General features: G+C 38.2%; 1 protein-coding gene and 1 pseudogene across 2 annotated transcripts in view; one reads left to right on the top strand and one right to left on the bottom strand.

Moving 5' to 3' along the window:
* MAOA (monoamine oxidase A) overlaps positions 1-11,491 on the top strand; it is a 58,365-nt gene extending 46,874 nt beyond the window's left edge. The window contains exons 11-15 of the mRNA XM_080909918.1: positions 5,228-5,285; positions 6,585-6,682; positions 8,311-8,422; positions 9,261-9,323; positions 9,512-11,491. Of these exons, the coding sequence (XP_080766044.1) occupies positions 5,228-5,285; positions 6,585-6,682; positions 8,311-8,422; positions 9,261-9,323; positions 9,512-9,655 (475 nt within the window). The 3' untranslated portion in view covers positions 9,656-11,491. The remainder of the gene's footprint in view (positions 1-5,227; positions 5,286-6,584; positions 6,683-8,310; positions 8,423-9,260; positions 9,324-9,511) is intronic.
* Positions 11,492-20,289: 8,798 nt separating this feature from the next.
* On the bottom strand, positions 20,290-22,147 carry LOC308415842 (RNA polymerase II elongation factor ELL2-like; annotated as a pseudogene). Its single transcript has one exon. The product of its transcript is annotated as an RNA polymerase II elongation factor ELL2-like (transcript).
* Between the last annotated feature and the right edge of the window lie 399 nt (positions 22,148-22,546).

The raw sequence follows: 22,546 nt of genomic DNA, 5'->3' as shown, positions 1-22,546 counted from the left end.
TAATTGATCTGGCTAGGACTTCCAGTATGGTATTGAATAGGTAGGGAGAGAGTGGGCAGCCTTTTCTAGTTTCTGATTTTAATAGTATTGCTTAAAGTTTCTCACCATTTAGTTTGATGTTGGCTACCAGTTTGCTGTATATTGCTTTTAATATATTTAGGTATGGGCCTTGAATTACTGATCTTTCCAAGACTTTTAACATGAAGGGGTGTTGAATTTTGTCAATGCTTTCTTAGCATCTAGTGAGAGGATCATGTAGTCTTTTTATATGAAATTGTTCACCAAGTGGATAACATTGATTGATTTCTGTATATTGATCCACTCCTGCATGCCTGGGATGAAGCCTACTTGGTAATGGTGAATGATCCATTATGATGTGCTCTTGGATTCGGTTTGCCAGAATTTTATTGAGTTTTGCATCAATATTCATAAGGGAAATTTGTCTGAAGTTTTCTTTTTCTTTGTTTTGTCTTTGTGTGGTTTAGATATAAGTGTAATTATGGTTTCTTCTTAGAAGAAATTGGGTAATGTTCCTTCTGTCCCTATTTTGTGAAATAGTTTGAAGAGTATTGCTTTTAGGTCTTAAGAATTCTGCAGAAAAAAATCTGATCCTGGGCTTTCTTTGTTTGGAAAATTTTAATCTATGTATTTTCCTCTTAGCACTGCTTTTATTGTGTCCCACATAGGTTTGTGTATGTTGTGCCTTCATTTTCATCAAATGCTAAAAATTCTTTAATTTCTGTCTTCATTTATTCCATGACCAATATATCATTGAGTAGAGCATTGTTCAGCTTCCATGTGTATGTGGTCTCGCTGTTCTTTTTGATGTTATTGAAAACCAGTCTTAGTTCATGGTGATCTAAGAGGATGCATGGGAATATCTCAATCTTCTTGTATCAGTTGTGTCTGGCTTTTGACTGATTATATGGTCACTTTTGGAGATGGTACCATGAGGTGCTGAGAATAATGAATATTCTTTTGTTTTAGGATGAAATGTTCCATAGATGTCTGTTAAATCCATCTGGTTGATAAGTTTGGTTTGTTTCACTGTGTTTCTGTTCATTTTCTGCATTTATTATCTGTCCATTGATGAGAGTGGGGTGTTGAAGTCTTCCATTATTATTGTGTGAGGTGCAATGTGTGATTTGTGCTTTAATGAGGTTTCTTTTATGAATGTAGGTGCCCTTGCTTTTGAATCATGGATATTCAGAATTGAGATTTCATCCTGTTGAGTTTTTCATTTGAGGAGTATGAAGTGTTCTTCTTTATCCTTTTTGAAAACTTTTGGTTAAAAGTTTATTTTATTCGATTTTAGATTGACTACTCAAGCTTGTTTCTTGCACCATTTGCTTGGAAAATTGTTTTCCAGCCTTTTCCTCTGTGGTAGTCTCTGTCTTTTTCACTGAGGTGTATTTACTGTATTCAGCAAAATGCTGGGTCTCTTCATATATGCAGTCTTGTTAGTCTATGTCTTCTTATTGGCAAATTGTGTCCATTAATGTTGAGAGGTATTAGGGACCAATGATTGCTGTTTCCTGTTTTGTTGTTGTTGTTGTTGTTGTTAAAGGTAGAATTATGTTTGTGTGGCTGACTTCTTTTGGGTTAGTTAAAAGAAAATTATCTTCTTGCCTTTTCTAGGGTGTAGCTTCCCTCCTTGTGTTGAAGTTTTCCATTTATTATCATTTGTAGTCCTGGATTTATAGAAAGATATTGTGTTAGTTTAGTTTTGTCATGGAATATCTTAGTTTCTCCATCTGTAGTAATTGAGAGTTTTGCTGGGTATAGTAGATTGGGCTCGAATTTGTGTTCTTTTAGGGTCTATATGACATCTGTCCAAGATTTTTTTGGCTTTGGAAACTATCAAGAAGTCTGTGTACTTCTGGTAGTTCTGCCTTTATATTTTTCTTGACAGTTTTTCCTTACTGCTCTTACTGTTCTTTCTTTGTTTTGTGCATTTGGTGTCTTGACTATTATGTGACAGGAGGGATTTCTTTTTTGGTCCAATGTATTTGGGGTTCTGTACGCTTCTTGTGTGTTTATGTTCATCTCTTTCTTTAGGTTAGGTAAGTTTTCTCCTATTATTTTTTGAAGATATTTACTGGCCCTTTAAGTTGGGAATCTTCCTTCTCTTCTATACCTGTTTCCCTCAGGGTTGATCCTCTCACTGTGTCCAGGATTTCCTGGAATGTTTTGGGTTATAAACTTTTTGCATTGTGCATTTTCTTTGACTGTTGTGTCATTGTTTTCTATGAGATCTTCTGCCCCTGAGGTTCTTTCTTCTATTTCTTGTACTCTGTTGGTGATGCTTGCATCTAAGACTTCTGATCTTCTTCCTAGGTTTTTGATCCCCAGGGTTGTCTCCCTTTATTATTTCTTTGTTCTTTTCTATTTTAATTTTTATATCCTGGATTGTTTTGTTCAATTCCTTCACCTTTTTTTGTTTGTATTTTCCTTTAATTCTCTATGGATATTTGTGATTTTTGTGTTTCCTCTTTAAGGACTTCTATCTCTGTTTACCTGTGTTGTTCTGTATTTCTTTAAGGGAGTTATTTATGACCTTCTTAAAGTCCTCTAACATCAACATGAGTTGTGATTTTAAATCATTATCCCGCTTTTCTGGTGTGTTAAAGTCTCCAGGATTTGCTCTGGTGGAGGAACTGGGTTCTGATGATGCTTAGTGGCCTTGGTTTCTGTTGCTTCGGTTCTTGGACTTGCTTCTCATCATCTGCTTATCTCTGGTGTTAGCTTGACTTACTGATTCTGATAGTAGCTTAACCCTCCCTTAAGCCTGTGTGTCAGCAGTACTGGGGGAGCAGCTCTCTCTTAGCAGGGTCTTGGTACAAGGAGCTGTTGCATAGGGTCATCTCAGTGCACAGACAGAAGGAGCTTTGTAGAATATGATTCAATAAATCTGAAGTAGAGACTTAGGATTTATAGATTTGACTACCTGCTCAGGTGATAAATGGATGATTGATGCTGAATAGACAGGTTTATATAGTGTATGTATAAAAGAGATACAACTACAAGATAACTTACATGGTACCTTCTTTGGCTAAAATTTAAAATATATTCTACTAATTTTTGAACCTAAGTAATCTACATGTATTGCTCTGAGTAGAGAATTGATCTCAGTGGCAAAGCACATGTTTTGCATATGTGAAGTGTAGTGTTCATCCCTGTCCCTCATACAAAAAAGTTTTAATTTCAATGAGGAAAAAGAAATGGAAAGATAGTTTTCTGCTATACTTGTAAATCTTGTCTTTGGCTCATTTAATAGTATTAAATGCATTAAATAACACATTTTATTATGTTTTTATTATTTGTGATTAAAAGTTAAACTATAATAAAGGTTAATTTTTAAGTTTAGCTCTACTTTAGTAAAGGTTTTATTATTGTCCAGAAAATAAGTTAAATACATTAAGCTTTTTAGAATACTGATTGGCATTTATCTTAGAGTATTTATTGCCATGACAGGACACCATAACCAAAAACAACTCTGTAGAAAGGGTTTATTTGGCATACACTCCATAATGCTTTTCATTATCAAAGGAAGCTAGGATGGGAACTCAAGTAGGGTAGGACCCTGGAGGTAGGAACTGCTCCAGAGGCCATGGAGGAGTGCTGCTTACTGTCTTGCTCCCCACTGCTTGTTCCCAATTGCTTCCTCAGCTTGCTTTCTTATAGAACCTGGATCACAAGCCCAGAAGTGGCTCCACACACCATAGACTGGGTTCTTCTCCATTGATCACTAGTTAAGAAAATGTCTTACAGCTGGAACTCATGAAGTATTTCCTCAACTGAGGCTCCTTCCTCTCTGATGACTCTAGCTTGTGTCAAGTTGACACAGAACCTCCCACTACAGAAATATTCTTACGTGTCTTGGCAATATTCTTAATTTTCTACAAGTGTCTGAATTACTGCTTAGAAGGTTTTGTAACATAATAGCGTGTCATCTTTTTGTGGCATAGGAAAAAGAATGCCATACTGGACTGAGCATAAAATTTAAGTAATACATACTGAGCATCTACTATAGACAAAATGCTCAGAATAGTAAAAGTTAACCTTTCCATTGCTTAACTGAATGGTAGTGAATGAGTCTCCAGCTCACTGAGCTTTGGCGTCATCTTTTCAATGGAGAATTTAGATTGGACAGAGAAAGAAAGTACATAGTAGTCTTGAAACTTCTTCCTGTATGTTAAAGCTTTTAATCAAGCATTTTCTAAAGGTCCTAGAATTAACATATCCACTTTATACTATGTGATATCATTCATGAGTGACAATTGTCTCCTTTAAAGCCTTGCATAGCAATAGGTAACATTTATAATCTCAACCCTTCTTGACTTAACTTTTTGTACTTATGTGATAGTTCTAAGAGTTATAGCAATAGTAATAATTACAATGACAAGAATGATACGCTTACATTTTCTTCTACACTATTTTGAGGAAATGTGTTTTAAAAATATTTTCCAGTGAAATTGGTGACACAAATTTGTATATTTTTATATTTGTATTTTATTACTACTAAGCTTGATTCTTTCACCTGCATGTACACTCACACACTTATACTTTTAACCATTTGTCTCATCTGGTCTTAATGCTTGTTTTATGGATTTGAATTACATCTTTTACCTCATTTTCATACAGTTTTTTTTGTTGCTCATTACCCTTTCACAAATATTTCAGAGCTAGTTTTACATGTTTAATCTATCTAAAACCTGAAAAGAATAAATGTAAATAGTATATAATCAATAATTGATATAGAAACATTAATTTAGAAGATGAGTAACTTAAAATTTTTACCAGAAATAGTTGTGAGTTTAACTTGTATCTTCTTTCAAGAAGATATTAGGCAGGCATGGTAAAATATACTTTTATATATATAATGCCAGTGCTCATGAAGCTGAGGCAAGGAAATCACAAGTTTAAAACTACCCTCATGTGAAGAGCAGTTCTGGGCTATACATAGTGTGACCAATTTAAAACAGGAAAATTCTGTTGATTCCTCTCTAAGTTACCATGTTAAAGCATATGATGTTAATCGGCATACAGAAATCCACTAAATCATGTAAGGTGAGTTCAGAAATTAATAGACTATTTGTTTTATTGTTATAGAAGGCCATTAAATTTTATTTCTCTTTAAAGTCACTATCAAGTACCCTAGAACAGAATGCCTTTATTATATGTCCATCAATTATGATTTATTTAATGTTTTTATTCTTTTCTGTAGGAAGAGGAAAATCTGTGAGCTGTATGCCAAAGTTCTGGGATCTCAAGAAGCTTTATATGTAAGAATTCTCAGACTCTTTCTTTTGTCTTAAATTGGTAAATTAAAGCAAGTTCTGGTTTTGTGGAAGTCTTAAGCAGAGAATAGAAAGAGGTGTGCTTATTTAGAGGATTACATTCAGCAATCCAAAGGCATTAAACACTAGTATTAGTACATGGGATTTGTGATATGGCATTACTTTGGGCTTTTTAAGTGCTCACTAGATAATAGGTATTCAACCTTAGTAAGAGACTTGGAGCCACAATCATATCATGGATCATGGAGATTGGTCTGCAGGACAGAGATCCTGTGCTTTTGACATTTATCAGTGATTGCTATAAATCAAAACCCCAGGTTTGTCATCATGCATTGCTGAAGGCACCATGATATATATTTGACACACCAGACTTAAGCTTTGCCTAAGTCAAAGGCATACTAGTTCATTTTACCACAAGGAGATTTAATTTGTATCTCATTTAGCACTTCCAGGGTTTTTACACTGCTTCTGAAAGCAGTGACAACACATGTTTCTGAAGAGACCACCAATAGCTGAGGACTTTGTCTGTGGACTGTTGTTTGAAATGTGCAAATAATAGACATTTCAAATGTGGTGGGGAAGTCTTGGAAGACTCTCATGTTCATCAGGGACTACTTGCATCCTAATTATTTTTTAAGGAATATTTTTAGTATATGAATTTTTAGTTTAAGGAGAGTATTCTGAAATTATGCATTGTGCTTCTCTTTTTCTTGTCCCCCCAACCCTACCCTTGTCAGCAATACCTGTGTAAATTGGAAAACGGTCCAATTTACAGAGTATTGGAAAAAAACTTTCCAAATCTTATTGTTGTAGGGTTTTCCAGAGACTTAGCTCTAATCTTTAGGATCTGTATGAGTGAAAATATCCTCTCTCCTAAGTATTGGGATATTTCTTGACTCCCTTAAGAGAGAGGGTAAAAAAAAATCAGTGTCTTTGTTGTACAATGTACTCTTTTTTATCTTGCAATATTGGGGGTTGACCTTGGAGTCCTTGGCATGCTTAGGAAAGTGCTCTACCACACAGCTTCATCTCCAAACTGGTTTCTTTCCCTCTCACCCCCTTCTACTCCTCTCCTTTCCCTTCCTTCCTTTCTTCCTTTCTTATTTATTTTCCTTGTGATGGAGCTCAGATTTCAGGCCTGGCACATGTGTACCACTGAGTTCCATGTCCACTTTATACTGTAAATAAAACTTTTTGTTAATAAAATATGTACAGGCCTTCACTGTTAGAGCTAACAGTTCCATTTTTGTTTTCTTTTGGAATTTCCTCCCCATTGCACTACAGCCGGTCCATTATGAAGAGAAGAACTGGTGTGAGGAGCAGTACTCTGGGGGCTGCTACACAGCCTACTTCCCTCCCGGTATCATGACCCAGTATGGAAGGTACTACCTAATCAGTGCACCAAATCATCCGGGACTGCCACACATTCAGACAGTCTACATTCAATATGAACTGTGGAAATAGGTAGTGTTATTCTTTGTAGTTCCCAGAAGAATATTCAGCTGGTAACTCAGTAGATGTCTCCAGGAAAATGGATTTTAACACAAAGAGCAGTAGCAGTGTACTAGGTGGGATGTAGTTGTCAGCTGCACATGGGAGATGAGGGAACCACATTGTCTATCAGGAAGCCTTTTGAGCTTTCCTCAACATTTAGTCTCACAGGGCTACATTATACTCTGGTATTAGTCTACACAGAAGGACCCTGGCTGCACGTGTCCAATACATATGTTTTGTCAACAGAGGAGCATCAGATATTTCTCTTCAGAGGGAAGATTTCTCAATGTATACAGCTGAGGTAGCAGGATATGAGATCTGCATGGCCTGGGAGTCTACCTCTACTTAGAAAAACCTTGTTTCACGTACATTATTTCTTTGCCTTACAGGCATTGGATCTAGGATCCCAGTTTCTCAGTTTCAAGAGGTAGAACACAGGAAGAAGCCTAAAATGATAGAATTCTACTAGGCATTCACAGTTTCTTCATTATTCTTCCCATCTGGGTATAGTTACTACTGTGGGGTCAGGGAGAAGTGGCTTCATCACTAAATTGTGTCTTATCTGGCCACAGCACACCTTCCTCAAGTTTCTAGAGGACCAAATCTGGAATGTTAGCATCTGGTTACATCTGTCCATAGAGAAAGAAGCAGCACTTGTTTACCTGTACTTTCAAGATTGCTGTTTGCCTTGTTCTTCCTTAACAGGATGAAACAGCTACTGTTAGTAGTGATAAGACTGATCAACGAATCTAGTTCTGGACTCTCGGTACAGGTCTAGATGGTATAAATAGAATCGAGGGGAAATGAGGCACGAAATTCTTGAACTGGAAAAAGGAATGCCAGTGTGTTGAGATGAAGGGTTTTGTCTGGGATGTGCAGTTTAGGGGAACCACAAGCATGGCAAAGATAACACCTAGAAGGTTAGGAAAGAGAGTTGCCCATTGGCTCTGTGTATCAGAATTTTCTTATAGGAAGAACCTATTTGTTCGCCCTTAGCGAATCCCCCTAAATGTTCTGCGAAACTTACAGATTATATTATTTTAGGACTACTTACTCATAGACTTCCTGAGCTGTTTCTTCTGCTAGTAATGACTGTCAGCATCTTCCTCCTTGCTGTTACAGTCTCTTTTGATGTCCTAAAAATGTTTTATGGCCCGAATCTGTGGATGTATTTATCTTGAATAGAAGACAATATAATGAATAAAATGGGCTACAATAGGAAATATAATTGTGAGATGTTACTGAGGATTTGAATTCATATTCTCATTGGCTGACTAGCTGGCTGAAAATAGGTCAGCATCGTCTTTAGTGAATAAACTTAGTCTGCTTCCCCCAGGTTCAGATCCTCGTACATGGAAACAAAAAACTGCATTTTACTTTGGGATGAGACACACTGGCTTTTGGTCCTTGGTTAGTCTCCCTTCCTTCTCGGGAGTAGATGAAGTTAGGGAGTGATTGGCTAGTTTCCACTCAGCACATACCCATGTAACTGTGGGATCTCCTTTTTTTCTGGAAGGGTGATTCGCCAGCCAGTAGGCAGGATTTACTTTGCAGGCACAGAGACAGCAACACAGTGGAGTGGCTATATGGAAGGAGCAGTTGAAGCTGGAGAACGAGCAGCTAGAGAGGTAAGGTGGAAATCTAAGGTATACTGTTTCAGTTGTTATTTCATCATGGGCAGCAGTACTGGGAATTGAACTGAAGGCATCACGCATGAGAGTCATGGGCCATTCCAGAGAGCTATAGTTCCAGCCCTGTGGGAGCATTTTTGTCATCTCATCTTTCTGTTTTTATTTTATCTTTATATAAATATACAGAAAAAAACTAGATATTTGGGCTATTTCATCGACACAGTTGTGCACATCTGTGGAGCATACAAATATTTTGACGCCTGTGTGTGGTATACAATGATCAAATCAAGATAATCAGCATCTCCTCACATCAGACATGTATTATTTCTTTGAAATATTCAAATCATTTCTTCTGGCTCTTTGGAATTACCAAGTAAATTACGATTATCTTTAGTGGCCCTGTACTGCTATAGAATGTTAGAATTTATTCCTCCAAACGAATTATATTTTTATCTTTATTATCCCAGTCTCAGTAGCCTTTCTCCCTGGTACCTCACTTAGCTTTGGGTGCCCTCTGTTGTTTTCTCTTATTTGCCTTCTGCATACAGTGGATAGCACGTATTGTTTGTCTTTCTAGGCATGGCAGGTTTTATTTATGGTTTGTTGTCCTCTAAGCTCGTCCATGTTGTCACACCGACAGGATTTCATTCTTACATAGAGCTGAATAATGTTCCATTGTATGTGAATAACAAATTTTCTTTATCCATTGACACTGAAAGTCTGTGTATGCATTTCTCTGCTACCTGCCTATGGGTTCATCAATGTTTTATATGATTTTGAAACTGTAAAAAGTATATAATATCAAAGTATAATGCTGTAGTCTCTATTCTTTCAGGTCTTGAATGCTCTAGGAAAAGTTTCAAAGAAGGATATATGGGTTCAAGAGCCTGAGTCCAAGGTAAGTTTGCCTACTTCATCTCTATAGATTGACTACAGCACATAAAAAATGCACTGTCCTCCAATCAGCCTCTGCTTTTGCTATAGATGCAACTGTCTTGGGATAGAAATACATACTACTACATAAAGGCTTTGTTTCTTCTAGATACAGCAAGAACTTCTATTAATGATCTATGTTCATCTATTTAGGATGTTCCAGCCATTGAAATCACCCACACCTTCTTAGAGAGGAACCTGCCTTCCGTGCCTGGTCTGCTCAAGATCACTGGGTTTTCTACTTCTGTGGCTCTTCTCTGCTTTGTATTGTACAAGATTAAACAGCTCCAATCCTGAAGTTTTTACCCTCAGGCCTCCTGCTTGATCACCCTTAACACAATCAGCATGTAAAGGAAAGTGTGGATGAAATACAGCTTGTGGTTTGGGCCATTTAAGTGCACTTGATTTAACCTTCATCAGTTTAATTTCGGTCTTTGTAAAGTGATAACAATCCAAAGAATCACCTAGCTAATTTCCAAAAGAACAAGTTTCATCCTGTTTGTTAGACTAATTTGTGTTGGTAGAGAGAATAAAATGTTGAGTGCTTAATTTCAAAAAGTGAAGTGCTTATGAGGAGTAATTCCTGGGTTCTGCTTTTATTTCTTTTTGCCTTTAATGGAAAGTAGCTAATGGTTTCAGAAATAAAATACTTGACTTACCGTGACTTTTGTGTCCAAGGTGTACAGAGGAAAATAGTGGCTGAAGTGTTCCCTAGGTAACCTCATTGACTAGTTCCATGTGATACACACTACAATAGGCACTTTCTTTTCTGGACTGTATCTAGACATGCATTGATCCTTGTCAGTAACATTCTGTACTGTTTTAAGGAAAGAGCATTATTTTAATGTGGACCATCGCTGTCTGATCATAGTATTAGCTCACTAAGCATACCTGTGTCTTGAAGATGGTTAAATATTTGTGTTGGTTGGTAGTAGACCATTTCCTCTCAAGTGCCAAGGGACATATGAAATTTTCTCTATTGTTATTTGTTGATACAGTCAAATACATAAATTAAATTAGGGCTCTATGTGATAACATGACTCGTTTTAATTATTAGGTTTTATAACAGACATTAAATTGAATGATTTTGTATACCCAGAATGGGTTCTCTTTATTAGGAGTGTGGTGGGTCCAGAATAGTGCCTATCTTTTCTCTTTCCCATCTGAAACACTTGTCAATTAAAGAAACTTCCCAAAGGTTTCACAAAGCACTTCTTTAAAAAAAAAAAAAAGAATGTAAACATATTTTTTATTTAAGAAGAGCTATGTCAGCATATGCTGGCCAACCCAAGTTTATTATACTAGCTTTATCCTAAATGTGAATTTAAGCCCCTAGATGCTGATGTGAGGACTTAAGGTCTTTAAAGTTTTGCCCATTCTGAGAACAAAGATCTAGATTTTTCTATCCTGCTCTACCTTGTAATTCAAAAGTATTTTAACTAACTTAAAAGATTCAGTGATGTCTTAGATATTCTCCAGTCCATAAGGAGATGCCTCAATTCATATCAAACTGTAGTGAGAACTCTCAGCACTAATCTTCAACAGCTGTTTAACTTAGTCCGGACTTTTCTTGTAGTGATTTAAAAGCCTCAATTGGCAAGAGGTCTAAAAGTATTCAGATTGTTGACATTGAACTGCTGAATATTGAAAACCTCTTGAGTTTGCAGAGAGCAGTTACCTGCCTCTGCTTCTTAGAAAACCAATTAATCTATCTGAATGATATCAATCCTATTAAGATAAAGTTTGGTATTAAAATGATTTCCAGTACAGATGTGCTTAGACATGTAATGAGAGTTGAGAAACACTGTATGTGAGGTTGTCTACCACAAAGTTAACTCTTTTCTTTGAAGCAGAGAAACTATCGTCATTTCAACAGATTGATAATTCCTTTCATAGATCTGAAGGTGAATTGGCATAGTTAGAATGAAAATTGGTTTTTAAAAAGTACACCTTTTGTTATAGCTGTTAAATATGTTCTCATATTACACTAAAAAATAAACTTTACTGAAGGACTGTGAACTATGTTTTATTTGATGGTTGTGAACTTGGCACCTAATGTTCCATGTCTAAGATTGGCCCTAGAGCGACATATGGGCATATGCATATGTATATGATTTGTCACTGAAGTAAGATACTGTCTGTATGTTAAGTTTCATTGTTGTTCTTAATAAAATGCAATATAACCCTTCATTCAAATAGGCTTCTCTGTTTTGGCTAATATTCTATCAGAAGATTCAGATGGCTTCTCATAGCCAGAAGTCTACAGAGGATGAACTTTTAAAAAGCACTTGATATGAGATTCCAAATACTTGACACTGCGTTTGATTTTATGTTATGAAGGTTGACTGGGAGTAGATCAGATGCTATAATACTATAGTAGGCCTGACTGGGCTGCAGGTGTGGATTCTGACGAGTTTTCTCACTTACTTTATGATGCCTTGAGCAGATCATTTGGGTTCTCTGCCTCAATTTGCCCATCTGTGGAAAGACAATCCTGTGCTTGATATCTTCTAGGGATTTTCTTCACATTATGCGATTAATACGTTTTTGTTGCTAGCACTACTTCTCATCACTTGGGATTTCCTACGAATAGACTGAGACACTGGGTCAGAGCAGAAAGTTTGCTAGAGACAGCATACAAAAGAGGATGAGGAAGGCAGGTTTGTGCAGAGGACAGTCAGCATGCAATGCAGTGGCAACTAAAAACTCAGCACATTTGGATGGGAAGGTGGAAAGGTTGTTAAGACTACAGACAAGACAGGTCCAGGAACAATTCATAAGAATCTACAACTGTGATTCTCAAGTCCTAATGAGAAATTGGGATCAGCCTTTCTTCCCACCAGCTGGGGCATCCAGGATGCAGGAAGGTATCTAATTCCACAGAACACAGAAAATGGCTTTGTCAAGTATAAACCATTGTGGACTTGAACTTTGTATAGAGTGGCACCATCTCTATGCACATGTCCTTATTAAAAGGAAGGCTTTGTTTCTGCATTATTCTTTTTATAGAGGAAACACCAAGTTTGAAAAGAACCCTAAAAATGAGAGAGGATCCACAGAACAGCACACTAATGAAAACCCTAACAAGTCTATAGCAACAATTTGGAATCATTTGTTAAAATATTCCTAGACAGCCACTCACAGTGCTAACTTTGCAGGGTTCACGGTAATGGTTTAATAATGCAGGCAAGACTTTACCATAGATACTCTCCATCAACCTTTTAGAATTAAAGTAGATGTGACCTTGGATTTCTTGAAGTCACTCAACATAATACTCAACACCTGTGTGCTAGGTTAGCCACTATGTAGTTAGCCACTATGTAGGACTAAGTAGTGAACCAAGCATGCATGGACTGCCTCATTGAGCACACATGTAATTAGAGAAGCCAAGCAATCCATTAACTGGGGCTCTGTTCAGTGCTCCAAAAAGACACAGGTTACTACTAACTGAGGGTAAGGGAAATTATTAGGATGTAGTCTCAAAACTCCAAGAGCATCACCATATGCAACAAGTCAGTGAACTGCCTACAGAAGACAATGAAGTAAAAGCTAATTACAGAAGCACTGTCGAGAAGTATGAAATGTTACATTCCATTTGTCCTATAGACTACAGAGTCCAATACACTAGTCTCTTGCCACATCTCTTCTGCACAGCCCCTTTCTGCCTTTGGATCTTTTTGAGAATTTCATATAAAATATTTTGATCAATATGCTCTCCTCTCCCTCTAACTCCTCCCAGATATACTCCTACCTTTGTGTTATACTTTTTTCTTTTCTCTCTTTTCTCTTCTTTTTTTCTTTGCTTTGCTTTTCTTTTTGTTCTTTCATTATTTCATTACTTTGCTCCTCCTCTTTTTCTTCTTTAGTCCTCCCCCCTCTCCTTTCTTCCCCTTTTCTTAAAATCATCAACAGCAGTGGCTCTCTATCTCCCAGACCCTGTGCCAAGAGGGTGGTGTGAATTTCTTTTAAGGGTGCGCCATCTACTGGCCAAATCTTGTTCATTTCTGATGGAAATTCTGACACATTTAGGACCATTATTATGCTTAGAAAACAAGACAAAACAAGCAAACAAACAAACAAAAAAAACCCAAAAACCCAAATTAGCAAAGAGGTGTTACCTGCACCGACAAGTGGTGGCTTTTTTTCTTTTAATAGTGGCATCTATATGTTTCTACCTAGTGGCCATAACCCTTTCTATGCCCTATTTGTTGAGGTAGATTCTTTTCTTGTTAGAACTGCTTGGTCCTCTGACTCTGTTGTGTTTATCTGAATAAGAGGCAAGAAAGAAAATTCATGGGCAATAATAGTAGTGGGATAGAAAGGGCAAGGGAGAAAAAAAAACCTGTAAAAGCTGCTTTAACATAGAGCTATGGAAAATTGGGAAGGTAAGGAAGTTTGGCAAGGTTTTTGTGGTAGAGACAGAGATCTATGTAACTTTTATAGTTTGCAAACCAGAATTGTGTTTATTTTAGACAGTCCATTATTCTGGGACAATTTTAGATATCTTTAAGCTACCCTAGATTATTTTGGACTGAGGAAATTCAAGAAACATACAGCTAGTAGTATTTGGCATCTCAAGCTAGACCCATATCATCCTGGGGTTTTATTTAAGGGACCTATGTGGAGCTGAATAGAAAGAACCCTCAATAAGATCAACATCCATGCTGGCAAACTGTATCCTTGGCAAAAGCCCACACTAAAGATGTATCAATGGTCTTAGTTTACATTTTGAAATAAATAGAGATGATTACTTTGCCCAGTGTATATGGTCATCTTCTATCATATACCCTTATAACCACATGAAACATCTAACAATAGGGTAGGAAGATGTGAAATTCTTCAGTGTGCTCAAGGATGCAGTTAGCAGTGAATGGGCCCAGATTCTAGATTGTGTTGAGAAAACCTGAGTGTATATATGTTAGGTAGGTCCATCCAGAGATGGAGCAAATTCACAGGCTAGGGGCAGTTAATGAGAACAAGTCATCTGTTCCCACAAGCTCCTGACTACCTTTGCTGTGACAGTCACTTTAAGGGCTTCATCAAGTGGTCTATTGTCACTGTAACAAAGGACCACAAACTTGGTAGCTTAACATAATACACATTTATTATGTCATGGTTCTGCATTTCACAAATTCAAAGTGAGTCTTACAGAGTTAAATTGAGATGCTGGCAGTAATCTGGAGGCTCCAGGGCTTGGGATTCCATTATTACAATGCAGTGCCCTCTCTTCATTTTGCTCCTCTTGTGTCTTATAAGAAACCTTGTGATTATGCTGGTCCTATTGGGACTATCTGGACAGTCTCTCTATTTTAAGATCCTTAATCACATCTGCAAATTTTTTTGTGATATAAGAGGAGAGATTCATTGGCACAAAGATTCAGATCTGAGAATCTTCAGTACGGCCATTATTCAACTTAACATGCGGGCCTAGTAGTGAAAACCAAAAGCTAAATGTCAGCATTGGTGTCTCCTTGACTTTTTGCTATTTCATGCATACTAACATGAAGGAACACATGGAACTTTGGATGATTTTAAACTTTATGGAATCTGCCCTGCTGTATTCAACACATATCTATGATCTTCTATATTCATCTTGTATGGTCTCTCTCTCCCTCTTCCCGGTTCCCTCTTCCCTCTTCTCTCTCTCTCTCTGTCTCTCTCTCTCTCAATCTCTCTCTCTCTCTCTCTCTCTCTCTCTCTCTCTCTCTCTCTCTCTCTCTCTCTCTCTCTCTCTCTCTCTCTCTCTCTCTCCCTCTCCATCTCTCCTCTTCCCTCTCACTCCTCTTCTGTCTCCCTTCTTCTCTCTCCCCTCTTCCCTCTCCAAGCTCTATGGTCTTCCATATTCATCTTGCATGCCCCCTCTCTTTCACACACACACACACACACACACACACACACACACACACACACACCCCTCTGATTTTTAACAATTTCCCAGTTTTGTCTTTTATATTTTAAAAAAAATGACTGATATCTGGCAGCCTAAGATACAGCATATTCTACCTTCCTAAGTACAGAATTGACCTCTAATTTTGGTCCCTTAATAAACTAAGAGACAAGAAACACTTACACAGGGCTGGAGAGATGTCTCAGTGGTTAAGAGCACTGACTGCTCTTCCAGAGTCCTGAGTTCAATTCCCAGCAACCACATGGTGCCTCACAACCATCTGTAATGGGATCTGATGTCCTTTTCTGGTGTGTCTGAAGATAGTAATAGTGTAATCACATACATAAAAAATAAATATTTTTAATAAAAAAGCAAATGTTTACCCACCAGTAACAGTAACTGAATTCTTTTCAGACTGCACATGACTACGGAGCCCCATACAAGGGTATGCACATGTACATTGCGCAAAAATGTTAGCAAAGGGGCCAAAAAATAAACTGAAGTTCATCAGACACACAGCAGATGGGTAGAGTAGGGTAGGGAAGGGTGGAGTAGGGTGGGGTGAGGCTTTACAGAGGTGTGTGTGTGTGTGTGTGTGTGTGTGTGTGTGGTCTTCCACTTCCTATTCCTCCTCCACATTCTCTTGATTTTTTTTCTTTTCTTTTGCTTTTTTGGGGATTGGGTCAGGAAGAAGGAGCATAGGGTCTGGTGTAGCCCAGTCAGGCCTTCAAAATGCTATGAGGCTGGCTACCAGTGACCTTGATTTTCAAACTCTCCTGTCTGCACTTCCCATGTTCTGGGATTACAGATGTGCACTGCTATGCCTGGTGTCTTAAGATGGAAAACTAGAGAAGGTACCTAAGGGGTTTTTAACTGAGGCAAAATTTTTTTTAAAGTCCAGTTTAGCAAGGCAAAAAACCGGTTTGAATTTAAAGAGTTTCTGACATAGCTGTAGGCAGAGTGAGGTTGAGGTCTTGAAACAAGCCCCAGTGAGCAAGCCATTAGCCATGATAAAGAAACCACTGTTTAAATTTAGTTAATTCTTTTACGTTTTCATTAATTGTTGTTTCATGGATGTATGTATGTACATATACATTTCTAAATATAACCTGCTTAGTCTGTAGAATGTTACTTGTATGTATGTTTTCAGGGCTGACTATTTGGTATTGGATAACCAATTGGTGTGCTCCTTTCTAGTGAAAACTGCTTCTCCCACATCCAGCATTCCTTAGTTGCCTGTAGTTCACAGTGTATGGTTAAACCTCCCCATCTGCTTTAGCATGTCTACTGATGTCATCCTTTTTCAGCTCATGTTTGGACAGTTATACTGTAGAATCTTTATAGGTGTGGCTTCTGCTGTTACTAGGATACACAATCTTACCGCAAATTGCCTGATCTTCTTGCTCTCAAAATCTTTCTGCCCCCTCTTCTGTAATGATCCTTGAGCCTTACATGCAAGAGTATTTTGTAGATGTATCTGTTGGGAATGGGAGCTACAACTCTGAATTTTGATTGGTTGTCATTTTCTGTAGTGGTCTCTGTCTCTTACAAAGAGAGTTTTCCTTGGAGAGGATAAAGACTATCCTTATCTGGAAGTATAAGTGTTTATAAATGATTGTTACTGATTATGCCGGTTAAGTAAATTAGTGACTGTAGATTCTCCTGCTACTAGTACCAGGTATAAACTTCATCTTATTGAGTGGGTCTTAAGTACAATTACAGAGCTGTTGGTTACCACTAAATTATGTGTGCTACTACTGCATCCTTAGAATCATCCTGCTTTGATGGTTATTGATGTGGTTCATAAGCATCATAGCTTAGTAGGATTGTTGTTTACTTCCCTCTTTTGGAAATGGGTACCACATTCTGGTACCATGAAAACTGGTCCTCAGGGGCAAGGCTTTCAAGTGAGTTCTAGCTCAGGATACTGGGCCTTTCGTCTGAAGTACATGGTGTCTTCGGAAATAGGGACTTCCACCTCTCGCGGGGGGCGGGGAACCAAGGGCAATAGCAGTGGCCTGTGATATTTTTGGAGCCTCATGGGCAGCCCTACAAGCAACTTAAAGAGGCTTTCTCACAACTGGTGTTGGTGTCTGATGGTCTTTGTGTCTTTCAGGGAGTACTTTAGCTCAAATGGGAAACTTTATTTATACCCCGACTTCCACGTTTTATAGTTATTTTCAGTAGGTAGTTAATAGTATACTTTATGATATTCTTAGACATCCTTCTTGTTAGTTTGGACTCCTCTCTCCTATATTTATCGCTCTCTTCTCCTTAATTAGAGTCTATTTTTTCCTCAGATCACTTGTAGCTTTTCATTCCTCTATGCATTGCTCCCCCATACCTTAGCTCTGGCAATGGTCCTGTTTTACTTTTCTGGCTTCTAGGTTACTCCAAAAATATACCGACACCAGGTGTTAGGAACCTCCAGTGAAAGAGAAGCATGACATTTGGCTTTCTGAGTTTGAGTTATACCATTCAATATGATCTTATCATTCAAGAAGATCTTTTCTAGTTATTTCTTTCTTTTTATGAAGTCTTTTTACAAATTATATTTAATCTTTTTTAAAAAAAATTATTGAATATTTTTATTCACATTTCAAATTTTATCCTCTTTCCTGGTTTACTCTCCATACACCTTCCCCATGCCCCTTCCTCCTGCTTCTGTGAGGGAGTTCACCCACCCACCCCTTCCTGCCTCTCTGCCCTACATTCCCCTACACTGGGCAGGACCAAGGGCTTCTCCTCCCACTGGTGCTCCTCAAGGCCATCCTCTGCTACATATGCAGCTGGAGCCATGGGTTCATCCACGTGTACTCTTTGGAAGGTAGTTTAGTCCCTGGGAGCTCTGGTTGGTTGGTATTGTTGTTCATATGGGGTTACAAACGCCTTCAGCTCCTTCAATTTTTTACCTAACTCCTCTATCAAGGATCCCATTCTCAGGTCCATAATTGGCTGTGAGCATCCGCCTCTGTATTTGTCATGATCTGGCAGAGCCTCTTAGGAGACAGCTATATCAGGCTCCTGTCAGCTGCACTTTTTGGCATCAGCAATGTTGTATGGGTTTGGTGGCTATATATGGGCTTGATCCCCAGGTTGGACAGTCTCGGGATGACTTTTCTTCAGTCTGTGCTCCAAACTTTGTCTTCATATTTCCTCTTGTGAATATTTTTGTTCCCCCTACTAAAAGGGACTGAAGTATCTGCACTTTGGTCATCCTTCTTCTTGAGCTTCTTGGGGTCTGTGAATTCTATCTTGGGTATTCCAGGCTAATGGGTTAATATCCATTTATCAGTGAGTGCATACCATGGGTGTTTGGTCTTTAGTTTTGTTTTGTTTGTTTGTTTTTGTAATTCGGTTGCCTCACTCAGAGTGATATTTTCTTTTTTTGGATGCTGAAGGCAAACATTTTTATTAAAAATACTACCAAAATTTTGGCAAACATTTCAAAACAGATTTGTAAACATAATGCTTCCCTTTTCAACCGGCAGCGCTTTGAAACGATGCAAGACAATCAGAATCAACTTCATTTCAAAATCCTTATAGATTGACCACATAACTTATGTTTCCACATGAAAAGACAAGTGATAGTTTAAATCAACATTAACAGATAAACTCCAGGAAATGAAAGTTTGTGCTATTTGATGAATCATAGTATGTTATGGTAAAATATATCTACTCTTTTTTTTATAATCCTGGTATCCAGGATGAAAAAAAATCTTTAAATATATGTAAGTAATATCTTCTTTTCATATCTCTCTTCAAAAAATACTTTATAGCAGTATATAAATAGGTTACCTACACATTTATCTTTGTCATTTTGCCCCAAAACTATAAGATCTGCTTCATTTATATAACATATCATTTTTTGCCCAACATTTATAAAGCTGACAAACTGTTGAAATGGAAATGCCTTTGTCTTCCATAATAGAAGTAGCAATTTGACAGAAACAAACAAACAAGCAAACAAACACACACACACCAAGAAGCTACTGCAACACTCGTCAGCTCTTTAACCTGAGTGTCCGGCCTACTGAGAGTAGCAGCTTTTTAACCTTCACACAGTTCACATCCACAGCAGCTCTGCAGACGTACAAGCAGAACACACATGTTCTGATGCTGGTAGGCAACAGTGTGCTTCCCGGGGCTGTAATCACTGGGAAGCAGTGTAGCTACTGATTAACCACATGATGTACACAACTAGCAAACACCTTAAGGCAGCCATTGCAATGGGGGTTTAACTTGTAGGGCAGATTTAACACTAGAGCCAGACAGCCCTTATGTATGTATGTATGTATGTATTTATGTATGTATGTATGAATGTATGTATGTTATGTATGTGTGTATGTATGAATGTATGTATGTATGTATGTATGTATGAATGTATGTATGTATGCATGTATGTATGAATGAATGTATGTATGTATGTATGTATGTATGTATGTATATATGCATGTATGTATGCATGTATACATAAGTGCATAGAAAACTACACACATTTACACAACTTTCTAATTTTCAAACCTCCACAAACAATGTTTTGATTTTTTTGTACTTTGTGCAAATTTTAAATTATTCCACCATTTAAGGCAAAGAGTTTGCATTAAGAAAGGTCAGAAAATAGGCTTATGTTTATCCAAAAGCTTTTCACCTTGCACATTACTGTTTTTTCTTGTTTTAAACACACACAATTCTTTTAAGTGTGGATTTTGCGTCCCTGATATCTAACAAAAATCATCTTTAATGACAAACACAAGTTTTCAAGGAAAATTTATTTGAAGTATAGATGCTGGATCTCCAATCTCTAAAAATTTGCTTCTATTAACAAGTTCAGGGTCGGGGGTCAGGGAGAGGACCAGAAAAAAAGCAGCTTCAAAATTCAGGGAAGCACAGTAAAATGGAGAGAGAAAAAAAGTAACTCAAGTTTACTAATACTGAAACTTGAACAAGCAAAGTTTCATCTTTTAGACTCTAGAGCAACTCATCTGGAATTTTAAATAACTAAGCGTTAAATTTATTCACATCTTCTGGTCCAAGCAGAGCTCTAGCGCCATGACTCTGCTTGCTGTTGGTCAAATTCACCTATTAGTCTTTTGATGTGAGCCAGCTTGTTATGAAGATACTTGCATCTGTATTTTTTTTCATGGTAATTGGGACTGGATTGCTTGATCTTCTGATATTCTTGTAAGACCTCTTCATGAACATTCTGATACTCTTTTGAACCTGGAGAAAGGCGTTTTCGTTGTGCATCCAGTTTAATAAATCTCCTGGCTACAGTCTCCATCCTGGCATGCAAAGCTCTGTATTCATCATATTCAGCATTGAAATCATCCTTATAATTCTGGCGTTGCTCATAAGAAACAATAGTAATATATTTTATCAAATAACCTGGGAGTTCAACTGTTGAAGAAGGCTCCACGGGGGCTGTGCACCCTTTTTTAACTCCTTCATTGGCATTTGGACTGTCATTACTCAGCTTGGCAGTTTCTTCTCTCTGACGGTCTTTCTCCTTTTCCTCCACTGTCTCAATGTCATGTTTCTTTATTTGGTCCTTTTCCTTGTATTTTTAGACTTCTTTTTGGACTTCTTTTGTGAGACACTGGATGCTCTTCTTCCATGGGTTTTGGACACTTTAGCAGAGCTGAGCCGGGGGTAATGTTTCCAGACAAGTCCTTGAGGTATATTTGTCTTGCTGGTCCTCAAAGATGCTACCATTTTGACTAAAACTTTCAACAGGTAGGTCTTGAGTCCCCCGGCCTTCTGGAATGCTAGGGGAATTGGAGTTGGAATTTACAGTCTGGGGAGGATTGGAGACAGGCCGGTGGGTTGGAGGCCGTGGCGAGGGGGTGGGGACGGCAGCAGCTGCACAAGATTTTTCACTGGTGGGATTCAAATGGCCATTTAATGTTGGTGGGACTCTGTCAGGTGAGATATTCGAGCTTTTTTGTTCATTAAAAGATCAATGAAATCTGAACCCAAAGGTCGTTTCTGAGGAGATGAGGCAGTGCCCTTGCTGGAACACATGGGAGACCCTGACAGGCCAGTGCCAGCATTCTGAGGTGGATTTAGTTTACTAGAGAGCACCGAATCCAATGTCTGTCTGTCTGTCTGTCTCACTGTAACCTGGCCAGTCTCTCTGGAACTCCTTAAATACATAATCCTTTAAAGCATAGGAGAGATCCTTAGGATTCAGATTGGCCACCTGTTGGAGAATTGCTCCAAAGGAGTTCTTGTCTTTTTGATTGACACCATCTTTCTGCAGGGCAAGCAGATCGGGTTTCTTGTAAGCTTTTAGCACCAGTGAGTGAATGACCCTATCTCTGTATGGCCTCTGACAAACACTGCTGCCACCTTGAATCTTTCGAATTGTATTTGCAGGGCTCATGGGCGTTGACCTTTTCCTCTTAGGCACTGTGTCCGAGATCGCTTGAGGTGCTTTACGAATTTGCACTCTTTTCCCTACATATGGTCCACCGGGTTTGATAACTTTTGTGCTTCGACTACGGGATTCCTCCTCTGCCTGGGTCATTGTTTCTCGAGTCATTTGACAGGAATCGTTTGTTGCACACACTGTAATTTTATCTTGTATAAATCCCAGGAAATTGAGCTGAGAGGCTCCAGAGCTAGAGAGTGTTTGCGGGATGCAGTCTGCCCTGAGGGCTATCTCTCCCCACATTTGACAAGTAGAAGTTAAAGTTGTGGACTTCACTGAAGTGATCATTTTTGGGAATTTTCATAAGCCCTTGGAGTCCTTGGAACTGAATTGAAGGTTGAAAAGGAATTAAATTCTTATGGCTCCGGTAAGTCTCCAGCGCCCGGATCGCCATCTCGGTGAGCTTCACATGCAGTATCCCGTGCCTTACAGAATCTTTACAATTGTATGAGGTTTGTTGAGTCTTCATCTTAGAGCCTAAGCCATTGGTGTTCTGTTCAGGAAATTTTTCCCATTGTCTTTGTATTCGAGGTTCTTCCCCATTCTCTCTTCTATTAGTTTGAGTGTATCTGGTTTTATGTGGAGGTCCTTGATCCACTTGCACTAGGCCATTCTTCTCCATGCTGACCACCAGTTGAAACAGCACCATTTATTGAAAATACTATCTTCTTACCACTGATGGTTTTAGCTCCTTTGTCAAATATCAAATGGCCATAGGTGTGTGGGTTCATTTCTGGGTCAGCTCAGAGTGCATTTTTAATCTTTATTTTTTTACAGTCCTGCCATTATTCCCCTTCTAGACTGTTCTCCAACATTTTCTCATCCCATTCTTCCTTCCCCATCTCCAAAAGGATGTTACCATCCCCAT

The sequence above is a fragment of the Micromys minutus genome (genome assembly GCF_963924665.1).
Source record: "Micromys minutus genome assembly, chromosome: X".
NCBI classification, from domain to species: Eukaryota; Metazoa; Chordata; class Mammalia; order Rodentia; family Muridae; genus Micromys; species Micromys minutus.
Note: the sequence above shows the minus strand (reverse complement) of the source record. Positions and strands in the feature narration are given on the sequence as shown.